The sequence below is a fragment of the Gastrolobium bilobum genome, unplaced genomic scaffold (genome assembly GCF_033153095.1).
Source record: "Gastrolobium bilobum isolate Gb01-03AN ecotype WA unplaced genomic scaffold, APGP_CSIRO_Gbil_v1 utg27625, whole genome shotgun sequence".
NCBI lineage: Eukaryota > Viridiplantae > Streptophyta > Magnoliopsida > Fabales > Fabaceae > Gastrolobium > Gastrolobium bilobum.
This window is the reverse complement of record NW_026896646.1, coordinates 144,471-157,759: the sequence shown is the minus strand read 5'-3', so window position 1 is coordinate 157,759 and position 13,289 is coordinate 144,471. Positions and strand designations below refer to the sequence as shown.

Here is a 13,289-nt window from a genome sequence, read left to right as displayed (position 1 = left end):
GCATTGTGATTCTTCTATTTTATACTTCAAATTAAAGTTGCTTTGATGTTTCATTATAACCCTTTGATACACTCAGTCACCACTTTTATGCTCAGTTTGATTTTCTGCCCCTTGCGCAAATGATTTTTATGGGAATGGAGCGTTTTGTTTGAACATCACAATTTCGTACAAAGAATTTCAACTTATTCATAGACTGGTTAGTAATTATAATATTTTTTTTCATTTTACCAATTTCATTAACATATCATCTTAAAACAAAACATGTGATTAATATTTTTTGTAATGTATGAGATAATTGTATCTTTTATATATATATATATATATATATATATATATATATTTATATATATATATATTTATATATATATATATAAAAGTGTATGAGATTCAATTTTTTTTCTCTTTTCTCTTCACATAAATTCATATGAATCTCATATTTTTTTTTGTATGTATTGAAAATAAAATTATTTCTTATAATATGTGAAATATTAATTTATATATAATTGATTGATTAAAGAGAAATATAAATATTATGTTGTTGGAGAATAAAATTTTTCTATACATCCATTGTTAACCTGTCTGTCTTTTTTTTTATTATTATTACGAGGCTCACACGAATCTGTGAGTGAAGGAGGCAAAACTTTTCTCCTCGCCCCGTGAATAAAATATGAATTGATTGTACTAAAAAAAAGTAAAGAATAGAAAATGAATTGATTGAATAAAATGAAGGGATTTGTTAGAGAGGTCCCCCACGATTGACTCATCCATGGCCCTCACGAGTATAGACGTGACAGCAACAATTCCTCGGTCCTCGCCGATCTTGATACGACATCGTTTTCTCTGTTCCCCATTTTCCCTGGTGCACGTTAGACGACACCTGTCCTCCTCCTCTGCCGGCACATTGTTTTTTCCTACGTCCTGTATTAAGTAACACACAGAAAAAGCTACCTTAAAAAAAATAAAAATGGCTCAAATCCCATAGACATAGAGAGAGAAAGAGAGAACTTTGAAATCCTCTCAAAGCTGCAGAATTTGGATGAGAGAACCCGGTATCTGGCTCAGTGAGTCATGGATCAGCTGCTAAAAGTAAAAGGGTGTCGCCTCCTGCTTTTGATTTAGCTCTTTCTCTCTCTCTTCCCACCTTCATCAGTTTCAGTGTTTCAGGTGAATTGAGCTTCAGCTTTCCATTCCCTGGATCTGCACTCTTTTCCTGTTTAATTGGGTTCCTTTTTCTTCCCAAAAGTTTCAATCTTTTGTGCGGCATTTGGATAATTGACTTGTTTCACATACTTGGACTTGGACTTGGTCATTGTTCTGTTTCATGAAATTGGCATGTTCTGGGTTTTAATGGTCATTAGTTTGTTCTTAGGCAACCGGGTTTATTGGGTGTTTATGTCAAACTACTAGTTGTTGTCAAAAGTAAGGGGCAGTAGGGTTTGTCAGGTGTCAACATCCTTTGTTAATGTTATTATTATTCATATGTGGTAAGATCTGTCGCTTTTAGGATTGATTTTACCTGATGTTACAAGCAATGGTTCGTCTATGGTATGCAATTACTTGTACATGAGTTGAAAAGACATTTTTGCCATGCTTTGTATAGACACAGTTTCTATGGATTTCTTTTTGAATCTGCTAGTGATTAACAATTTGTGGACAGAGGGCAGTGTCTTTTGGTCTTTGCTTGCTTCCATATGCAAACATTCATGGCCATTGTTTTGGTGCTTTGGAGTTTGGAATTTTCTGAGATTTGCCTTGTGGGAGGTTTATTTTTAATTTGGGATATGTAGAATTTGAGGCAAATTTAAGGATTTTGTGTTTGACCCTTGTGTTCCTGATCATCTTTTGTCATAATGATGCTTCAAAGCAGTCAAGGTCTTGTGTTTGGGTATTGATATACAAAGGTAGGTGTGTGAGGAACTATGACAGCTTTGCAGCATAGGCTTTCACATTGAGGATGAGAAAATATAGGGTTGGACTACTTTCATCTATTTCTTTTTTCGTATTTTGTTCCTCCTTATGAATGATGCTATTATATTATTGCATAGAATTATTCCACCAGGACTTGTTTATAGTGTATAGTTTTAATTGACATCTGGAACAATTTGCTTTTGGATTTTATTAGGTTTTTCATTCACAGAAACAGTCAAGTTTTTTAACATAAGTCCCAAAGGAGGTTTGCCGATGGTTTAGGTTGGAATGGAGAAGATAAAGTCCATCTGGGTCTTAGTATGGTGTTGAAAGAACCTTACTAGGCTGGCCTAGTGTGTTTTGATTTGAAACTGATGCCTAATTTCCTATACACCAAATTTGGCTTCGCAATATTGGAGCTATTCATCACTTGGCCACTCCTATTTTGACTTCAATGCTAGGCCCAAGTGTGATAGCTTTCCTATTCCAGGATGCTTGAGAGTCCTGGGTCCTCGCTTCCCCGTCTTCTCCAATCAATAACTGCCTCCTAACTAACTCCCTGTATCTGTTTTTATTACAAGTGTCAACTATTCGCTGTCTGATAGGCAGTTGTTATTGTTACTAACAGACTTGGGACTCTTATTCTTCATAACATAGACCCTTTTAATTGGAGGCATGCTAACACACCAATCACAACCAATATAGACTATGAAGGTCTCAAGAAGACCTGGTACTGTGACAAAATTGAATTTGTTATAACTTGTAAATAGTTTTTATCAGTTAAGCATGCTCTCGTATTGATCCTTTGCTACTTGCTTCATCATTCCAGTACCTCATACTTCAATGCAGTTCACCTTTTGGCTAATTAATGTTGTGTATAATAATTAAATGCTTTTGCACTGACTTGGCCGGAAAATTCCTTTGCCAGGTTTGTGCTAGATTGAGATAAAGTGAATGACATTATGGGTGTCTCGGGGAAGTGGATTAAATCATTGGTTGGTCTAAAGAAATCAGAGAAGCCCGAGTCTTCAGAGAAGGATAGAAATGTGAGTATAGCTCTCTCTCTCTCTCTCTCTCTCCCCCTCTCTCTCTCTCCCCCTCTCTCTGTCTATGTCTAGTCTCTTCTGTTTCTTTTGTACTTTTATTCCTGACTTTTAGTACCTTTTCATTTTCTGGTGGCAAGCATAATTATCACATTGATGCTTTTGGCTTAAGTTGTGTGCTATCATTTAGTTATTTCTCATGTCCTGTCTTCACCTCCATCCAAAAAAAGAACATAAGAAAACGAAAGAAAAAGCAGTAAGTTTGCTTGCTTGGGTTTCAATTCAAGTGGGGACAAAGTTCAGCTTATGTGTTTATAAGTATATAATAAAGTCATTTGAAATGTCAGAAATATGTTTTACCTCGAGTGCATAGTGTTTTATTTCTTATTTAAGTTTTGTCATTCTTTTCATGGCCTCTTTTCCTGAAACATGGACAAAATGTGTTTGTTGAATTTTAAGTACATTTTATCCTTCAAATCTTTGCATATTAAGGCTAAAAAAGAGATTATAAAAAGATTTGTATGTCAATTAAGGACCTGAAACTTTGTTCTATCCTTGTTAAATTCTCACTGTGAAGCTTAAAGCACCTTCAGAATGTAGTGTTATGGAAACTGTTACCCCTTATCTAGCATTACCATTGTACTGAATACATGCACGTTAGTTTTCTGATCTTGTTCTGTCCTGTTATGCCATTTTATAGAAACTCATATATATATATATATGTGTGTGTGTGTGTGTGCTTGTGTGTTTGTGTGTTCTAAGTATTAATCTGAGAGTACATATTTAGTATATTGGTATCTCTCTGTGCACAAGGCTCTGATGTCAATGCTGCAAAACAGATAAGTAAGACATTCAAAGTAATTGTAAGGTTCTGCTTTCATTACTCATTGTAGTTTGTCGTAATCATTTTATTTACCGTTGTTAACTCCCGTAGTAAATTTGTGGTATGTACCCTGGTTGACAAATAATCATTTCTGTCGTTAACAGCAGAACTTTCTCCTTTTTCACCTCTATGGATAATGGAAGAGTTTTGAGAATGATTTACAATATTTGACATTAATTTCTGATTTAGCTTCCACTTTCCATATTGTTAAACTATTATTTTCTAAGTTAATATGATTGTATTTGTTTTTAATTGATCATTTTCAAAACTCCCCTTCTAGGCTTCTTGCCGCTGTTGTATAAGGCATTGCTTGATGAACTTCTTCCTTCTGGCTACTATATAACGTGTTCCATATCATTAAATTTTTTTTTTTTTTAATTTAAACTTTGAACTTTTTCAATGATCAGAAAGTAGGCAAGTTTCGGCATCGGAGAAAGCATTTGATCGAAATTGACAATAGTAAACTTCAAAATGAGTTTGATGATGACGTTACTCCACCTATTGGAGAAGCAGATCCTCGTTCAAACCTTGATGCCCATTATTCTCCTTCTACTTCACAACAAACACAGGATGCTGCACATAATCATCAAATTATGAGGGAAGAAAGGGCTGCAACATGCATTCAAACAGCATTTCGAGGATTTCTGGTAATTTTTCACATCAGTTTTGTTTAATTACCTGAACTAAAATTGTTTACATATTTTTCTCCTATTTCCATGGGATTGGAGGGTGATATTGATTTAATAACATTTTCTCATTTTTTTCTCTTTATACTTCAAGAGGATATTTATTTGCTTTTCTTTGTATCACTTTTATCCCTGAAAAATAGCTTTTACTCCGAAAACTCAGGTACTAAGTGTTAGACTGAAGTGATTATATCTACTTCTAGGATGTTTTTTCTGTAATCATAAATTCATAATTTAATTTGCTTCATCTTGAAGTGCTCTTCATATCGATATGAAACTTCTCTCTTTCTTTGTTGAGATATATAGTCCCACATTGGTTGTATGTGCAACTAATGTGGAGTTTATAAGGTCTTGGGCACTCCCACCCTTTGAGCTAGCTTTTGGGGTGGTGTATCCCAAGGTTCTTTACATTCTTTTATTCCCCCCATACACCCAATTTACTCCTTTTCTATTCTGAAACCTATTCTAATCAGTTTAGTAGCTTTATTGCCAACAACTTTGACCAAGCTGGAAACTTTTGTTCTGTGTACCAGGCCAGAAGAGCACTTCGAGCTTTGAAAGGATTGGTAAGACTTCAGGCCCTTGTAAGAGGCCATGCAGTAAGAAAACAAGCTGCGATAACTCTCCGTTGTATGCAAGCTTTGGTGAGGGTTCAGGCCCGTGTTCGGGCAAGGCGTGTTCGCTTGGCACTGGAAAGTGAAACAGAACAACAGAATCTGCAGCAACAGCTTGCAAATGAAGCTCGTGTTCGAGAAATTGAAGTAAGCAGTACTATTCCCAAAGTGATATTGCTTTTGTTAGTATGGAATATCTCAATCTCTTACATTATTCTTTTCCTTGCTTTGTTATCTATTTCCCAGCGGTTAGAGTATAGAAAAATTGAGCTTCATGAATTTGAGATAGTTGTTTGATCGGTAAGATAAGGAAGTAGGATCTACCTTTTTCTTTCTTGCTTGTGACCACTTGAGTCATGTTGCAATAATGTATAACTTTACACAATTTAGAGGTTTTTAGATATAATGTTTGTTTGCATTTTCTGGTCGTTCCTGTATTCTGTTTTAGTTTTTTTATCATTTTTTTAATTTCCCATGACTAGTTGCTGTCCGGATTTCTTATCTATCAATGAGTCTATTGATAATTATCAGAAACCAAGTGTTTACTAAAGCAAGATACTAAACTATGTTGAATGAAACTATAAATATATAACAATTAACTGCAGTGTGCCAGTTTGAACTGAGACATGCCTAATAGGAACATCTGGATGAGAAACATAACTTGGACACAGCAGACAAATGGAAATTGCAGAAAATTTGCAGTGGACTCTGGATTGTATTTTGAGATACCTACCAAGAGAGCGAGATTTTGGGAGCTAGTGAATCAAGAGAACGTGTCAAGCTAACTAATGGAGATAAAACCAGCAAGAACAGAAATTGCTGGATGAGGGCTGCTCTTCTCCAATATGCAAGAAGATTGAACTGTTAAAGAATGATACCCATTCTAGTGATATATATGTATGAAGTCCCAGTACATCTGAGGGGAGTGTAATAGTTTCCTTGCATCTTGACTAAATCTAGACAAAATTTGAAAAGAAAGAATGGAAGGAAGGAAGAAAAATGAAAAAAATAAAAATCACTCACGTCCAAAACTAACAAACCAAAACAAAGTTTTATGCCATTGATTGATTTTAGATACAACTAAACTTTTTTGTTTGATCTAGTTTTGTATGAATCCTATTTGTGCTCAAATGTTTTACTGAAGGTGGTAATTTTGTGAAGAAATGCATCTGAAAAATGCTATAAATTAGTGCTTGGAGTGGTATACATTGCAGTTTTGTTTTCAAATATACTTTCAAGGAACCTATTAACGTTATAATAGTATGCAGCAACTTAGGTTGTGTTTTTCTCTCACTTATGTTTTTCTCATACTTGTTTGATACAGGAAGGTTGGTGTGACAGTGTGGGATCTGTTGAAGAAATTCAAGCCAAAATATTAAAGAGACAGGAGGCTGCAGCCAAACGTGAGAGAGCCATGGCATATGCTCTGGCTCATCAGGTATAAATTTACAAGAGCCTCTTGTTGAATGATGAGGATGGGCATTATACAATGATTAATCTTTCTGTAACTTGCATACTAAGAAATAATCTGAATACGATAGAATGATTAATCTTTCTCATCAATTCCTTGATTGCTAATATCCAACGTGAGACATAAGTAATTGCATGTTGTGCTATTTGAATATCAATCTATAGGTTCAAAACATCAAATAGGACGTGGGTGGTTAATTTAGATCTCAAGTTTCTTTATTTTGGTCCTTCCTCAACACAAGCTTGTTTATATAATTGCAGAAGAGAATGCTAATTGGAAATCATAGTAGTTAATTGCGCCGCAATAGCGCCGCGAGCCGCGCCGTATGGCGTTGCGGTGCCTCGCCACAAGAAACCGCTCCGCGCTGCACCGGAACGCAATAGTGGCCATTGCCATTGCATTTGCGGCCATATTGTTGTCATAAGGCAAACTGTTAATTTTGTCCTAAATTTAAATGTGTAACAGAAAAAATTTAAGGGTTTTTTAGTCTATCCATGTCTCTCTCTGTCACTTCTGCTATCTCTGTCTTTAAAAAATGTTTCTTTTTGTCATTATTTCTATCATATAGCTATTCCGCTATTTTCGCAACCACGACTCGCTATAACGCTATCGCGTTTTTCGGGGTTGGCCGCGACATGCCGCAATCCGCATTTGATAACTATGTTGGAAATACAGACCAAAATTTTCCCATAGAAATACAAAAGGCAAAAAACCGTTGTAAACACTATTAAAGCAATCTAGGTGGTTTTATTGGTTGTAATTAGTTATGATAATAGAATAAGATAATAAAGTTACTTGATAATGTTACTCATATGTATACCACTGAATTTTGTCCAAAAATTTCCTCATCACTTGATGGTGAACTTTGCTTACACAATATCCAGTATCATGATTCACTGATATCTATTTCAGAATCAATCTTTTGCAGTTGGATATCTTAGCTATGCATACTATCATAGGAAGCTCATGTTTATCGAGTCAAAGAATATAGAAACAACAACATTGGTCCCTCGTGCAAATTCTTGTCAAATTACATAAGAAATGAACTTCAGATGCATCTTTCACTGCCAATAATTCTGGACACATCTATTTTAATCAAGAATGACACAATAGGATCATATTTATTAGGAAAAGTGTGAAATCGGGTGCAGCATCTCTGGGGTAGAGCTATGATGCCCGTGATTTCTTATGGATGGACATATGTATTAATTTCCCAATGTGTTATAGTACATGATAAATAAGACAAGATCTTTTTCAAAATTATTTCTTTTGTAATAATAACTATGAATGGTGCTTACAAAAGAAACTGGATGTTACAAGATGACATTTTGTCAAATTGAACTTTAATATCATTGTCCTTGTCAGTCGTTATCCTCCTATTTTCTTTGTATATGTTCTTTCCTTTGGTTCATCTTTTCAGACAAGAAGCATGGATGTAAAGAAAATCTTCTTTCTCTTTTTACCCTTTGTAGTGGCAAGCAGGATCAAGGCAACAAGCTCTTTCCTCTGAGTTTGAACCTGATAAAAGTAGTTGGGGTTGGAATTGGTTGGAAAGATGGATGGCTGTACGTCCATGGGAGAATCGCTTTCTTAACATTAATACCCGAGATGGAGTAATGGTAGACGAAAATGGAGTAATGGTAGACGAAAATGGTATCAAACCTCAGTTAAGATCTGCTAACACAAAATCAGTTCCATCCAAGATTCATCCAAACCTTGCCTCTCAGAAAACTGGTCCCTCTCTTTCTGATGGCTGTGATTCTTCTTCACCTAGTAAGTCAGCAGGTTTGCTAGAGTCATCAAACACACAGTCTGTTAAACCAAAGTCTAATGCAAATGTTCAAAATCCCATTGAAGAAGGCAACTCAAGATCTGAAACTGGAAGATCTCACAGTAATCCAAAGGAGAGAACCACACAGGTAGATAAACAGGCAAAAAAGCGATTATCTCTGCCTAACAATGGTGAGTATGTTCTTTTCTGTGCATTTTCTTTATGTAATTAGATTATCACCTCCCCATGTTGCATAACACCATTCAAATTCGCTTAATACAGAACTTGATCACTGATGTTTCGTAAGCACTTTAGTAAATCAATATTTCAATTTTGATTAGATAGTTCATGTAAATATCCTCCGGTAAGAATAAATCACTCCCCATTAAACCCGGACTAGTGAAGATCGGGTGAGGGCAATCCTTATATACAGCCTTACTCTTGCATATATGCAAAAGACTATTTTCCGAATTTAAACCGTGAGTCACAAAGGAGTAGCTTTACAACTACTCTGGGCTCTCCTTCTGGTAAGAATAATATCATAAATTATAGAGTTTTTTATTTTTGAAATACTTGTGTAGGTAAGGTAGGGTGATAAGCAATGTGATATTGTCAAATCCTGTTGAATGATTGTGTTAGATTAACGGAATCAGCCATTTCTAAATTTAATTTCTCATCTATTTTATCAGGGAGAGATCCTGGGGCTCAAACAGCTAGATATCCTACTAGAACTAATATGAATGCGACACGTGGCAGGCGAAAGTCTATAAAGGATAAACCTAAGCTCAATGGAGTAGAGGTTGAGAATCTTACTAAATCAGTTCCACAGCCCACAGTTCTGTAGATTCAAGTATCCATAGAAAAAGAAACTACTCCATTCTCTATTGACATTGGTGTGTCTAGTTGTGTAATGCAAAAGCGTTGAAGGGTTGCAACCACAATGCACATGTAGCATGTTCCTACATGAAGACGCTGATGTGGTTTGATTGTTGAGATTGGCTTGGGTTATCATGTTTGTAAGATTTGCCTGGCATAGGATACACACGTCTGTTGAAATTATACATATTTATTGTTGTGAGTTATGTGATAATGCGGTGTATTTATACTCAGATGTACAACTTTTAAGAGTGCCATTCCCTTCCGTTTTGTTGCTACTGCCAAGTTGCAAGGTTTTCTTTTTCTTATTGTGTGGTTCCTAGATATTGTGTTCTTCTATGAACGTGGAACACGAGATGAAGAAAACGTAGTATTCTAATTAATTAATTGATAGCTCAACAATATTGAAAAGAAATTTACAAAATAAACTGTTTTTCATGGGCCTTCCAGAGTGAGACTTACTCCAAGAACAAAAAATATTTATCTTTTAAAATACATATTTAATCTGGAAAACACAATAAATAGTAGTTATTCTAGTAATATATATCAAATTAAAAAAAAGGTGATGTTTAACTGCATTTAAATAAAATTACATCTTAGTTTTGAAAGAAAAAAAAAAAAAAAGACACGTTGAAATACAGGAATCTATCAGAACATTCCGCCAGAATAATATATGATAATTGCTCTCTGGAAGATATGCACATCGCAGAGCTAAGAAAATACATTTTGAAGCTAGTTTTAAGACATTTTCGAAAAAAATTACAAAAAAATGAATTTTTAACAATTTAGCCATTTCATTATTATTATTATTATTTAAAAAGTATTTAATAAATAATTACTTATTGACTCAATTAACTATTTATGTAATTAATTCAAGTTTTTAATTAAACTTTTCCCATGCATTGAATTGTACTTTTAAAGAACTATTTAATTATTTAACAATGTTGAGAAAGAAGTTAATAATAATTACTTCTTGACTTAATTAATAATTTAAGTAATTAATTATTCATATTTAAAAAAAAATTATGATCTTAAAATAATTACTTGGAAATAGTGTGAAGGTATTCATAATCTCTAGAAAAATAATGTACCAACAGTTTTTCTTTTCTCCACATACAAAACACACTATTTAGTTAAAAATATAGATGATGGAGTTTGTGAAGTTGATAGACTTTCAATCCCTAACACACGAATGTTGTTAAGATCTAGATTTTATCTAAGATTAGAGGAAATAAAAAGATCGTAAATCATAAGATTTACACATATTGTGACATTGTACCGTGCATATAAAACATTAAAATTACATAAATTTTTGAAATGAGTTTTTTTCCTAAGAATATGAGGTAACTTTTTATAATTTATATTTTAAAAGGAGATGACCTTATTATATTTTATATTTTAAGTATGAGAAATACTTAATTAACAAAATGTATTGACACATACAAAATTTGTATTATTTTATATTTTAATAATAATTCATTATCTAATAAGCAAATCTTACTTAAAATTTTATTTATATTACTTAAAATAATTAATCTAAATCATCTTTTAATTAAAAACTTCAAATTATAAAGAATAATTTAATAATCAATTTTTATCAATTATATAAAAACTCATTATGCTCATTCAAATAAAAATAATAATGAAAAAGTCAATGGAATAAGTAAAAATTAAAAATAAAACAAGATAAGATTTGAATAAAAGTCTCGGTGGGTGTACAGGTACTTTTATGAAAAATTCGAATATTTGTTCCAAAAAAGAAAAAGAAAAATTCGAATAGACTCTTTCTCTCTCTTTAAGGAGTCTTTCTTGGCTTTATGAGCATAATAATTTCATTTTTAAAAAATTAACTGGATTAATTTTCTAGTCAAACTTTAATGCATTACGACGTGGTATTAATGTCACTGAATTCAGACATGGTAGTTTGGGTACTATGTTTGGTGTTAGGTGTCATGTTGCGTCTGAACGTGATAATTTGGGTACCACCTCTGAACGTGGTAGTTTGAGTACCACAATTGTGTAGGAACTATTGGATTTATGCGGAAGCGATTTAGGACCTAGTACATTGGTATGCTTACCAAATCATCCTCGTTTCACAATTACCTCTCGGTGTGCAGATCTCATGTAGAATCTTTCTTTGTATGATTCCTCTTCACGAACTGCTTACCTCAACGCCGCAGCACGAACAACCTCATTAAAGTTGGACTGTGACAGATCTTTCAGACTATGTCTCAAAGAGAAATGAAAAGTGTGTGAGCACTCTCTCACTTTCAAGAAGATGACCTTACCTCAGCCTCTGCAACCACCAAAATGAATAATAGAGAGGTTGATGACTATAAGTGTAGAATATATATGGGTTCCAAGAAACCCTGACCCTTAGCAGAATGTGTTTTAGGTTTCATGGGCTCTTCTTACACACTAGACCCTATTGGGCTATAGTGAAAGAGCAAAACCCAACAGTTTGGTGCTAGGAATATACCTTTTCCATCAAACGAGATCAACTCATAATTTCTTTCTTCTTTGACATGATTTTTGCTCAACTAACAAAGTCTTTCTTCTTCGACGTAATTTTTGCTCACTGCTCACTTACCTAATAAATTCTCTTCTTCCAATAAATTTGTTTTAATTTCAACTTTCTTCTTCAAATACGTAATTTTTGCTCACTTACATGTTGAATTCTCTTAATCCAATAATTTGTTTTAAATTCAACTATCTTCTTCTTCAATAGCCACCGTCTTTTTTTTTGGTTGATTTTATTTTTTTTATATCAGTAAGGAAGGTGTTACTTGAATTTTTTAGTTGGAGTTTAAATTAAATTTCAAGTGAATGTATCAAACTCAAACAATGCCATATTTTCAATTCACTTTTACGAATAAGAGTCACGGTTAAATCCATAAATATATAGCATTTGCTTGAAATTTAATTGAAATCGCAACTAGCATTTGCTTGAAATTTAATTGAAATCGCAACTAACAAATTCAAGTAACACCCTCCTTACTGATATAAAAAAAATGAAATCAACCAAAAAAAAGATGGTATCTATTTGTAACAGCCATTTGTACACTGGTATTGTTAACATTGATTATGATATTAAGCGCAGTTACAATCACAACAATTCATTTAAAAATGCGGGTAAACTTTTTTCTTTTCATTACGTAAGCGTTTAAAAATAATAATAAAACATAATGACATGAACTGGGATCATAACTGAAACCTAAACGCGGAATAAATAAAATAAATGCCTAACTATCATACATTGCTTATTCTAAGTCACTAAGGGGTTCCCATAAATCCACTTAGAATAAATCTCACTTTTACGGTTTTTCTATAACTGAACATGGTTCAGTCTTTTGGATACTGCGTAAAATTCAGATGCTAGTAACCTCTCATCTTTTAGTATGTTATTCTAGACTCAATTAAATTTCCAACAAAGTATCACACGCCTCATAAAGTTTTTATTTGCTCTGGTTATCACCGTTTGAAGTTGGACAAGCAAAGCTGTCAGCGAACCCAAAATTGGGCACCAAACATACCTTGCCATTTCTGCGATTCTGCATAAAACAATCAACCAATTTCCCTCAAATTTTTATGCAATAAACTAGACACCTTAACCTTTAATTTTACATATCATGAGTTTAATTTGAGTAAGAATTGAAGGAGAAACAATTTTTCCAAAACTGTAACCCGACAGCGCCCATGTGGAGGGCCATTTGGGCAGTCTCCACTCAATTGCGTCTACATGTCGCTACACAACTTCAAATGCTACCAAATTTTCACATAAAATAACTGATATCGCAAGCTTCAAAATGATGTATGACACGTTCCTATTGGACCTCTATGGAGGGATATATGCTCTTCCAAAATAAGCCTAAAAACTGTCATTTTAGTATAAATTTTGGCGGCACGTCCTTTGTTTATTCAACCTATCACTTATTAAACTTTATCAAAAGTGTGTTTTTATGCCTCAAGGGTACCTAATAAACAAGGGTGGCGCTCAAGGACCAACAATGCCTTGGTGCTCTTACAACCCATAACAA

At 33.7% G+C, this 13,289-nt stretch overlaps 1 protein-coding gene across 2 annotated transcripts; it reads left to right on the top strand.

The window, feature by feature from the left end:
- The first annotated feature begins 959 nt into the window (after nt 1–959).
- Nucleotides 960–9,522, top strand: LOC133301253 (protein IQ-DOMAIN 5-like). Of its 2 annotated transcripts, none has more exons than XM_061500869.1 (7): nt 960–1,164; nt 2,837–2,954; nt 4,242–4,481; nt 5,054–5,281; nt 6,459–6,572; nt 8,078–8,567; nt 9,066–9,522. In XM_061500869.1, exons 2-7 carry the CDS (start codon nt 2,871–2,873, stop codon nt 9,218–9,220), a joined length of 1,311 nt encoding a protein of 436 aa, XP_061356853.1. In that variant the 5' UTR covers nt 960–1,164; nt 2,837–2,870; the 3' UTR covers nt 9,221–9,522. The 2 variants fall into 2 exon arrangements, with proteins under 2 accessions (XP_061356853.1, XP_061356854.1); XM_061500870.1 differs by having other exon boundaries at nt 2,837–2,958; nt 4,249–4,481.
- The last annotated feature ends 3,767 nt before the right edge of the window (nt 9,523–13,289 follow it).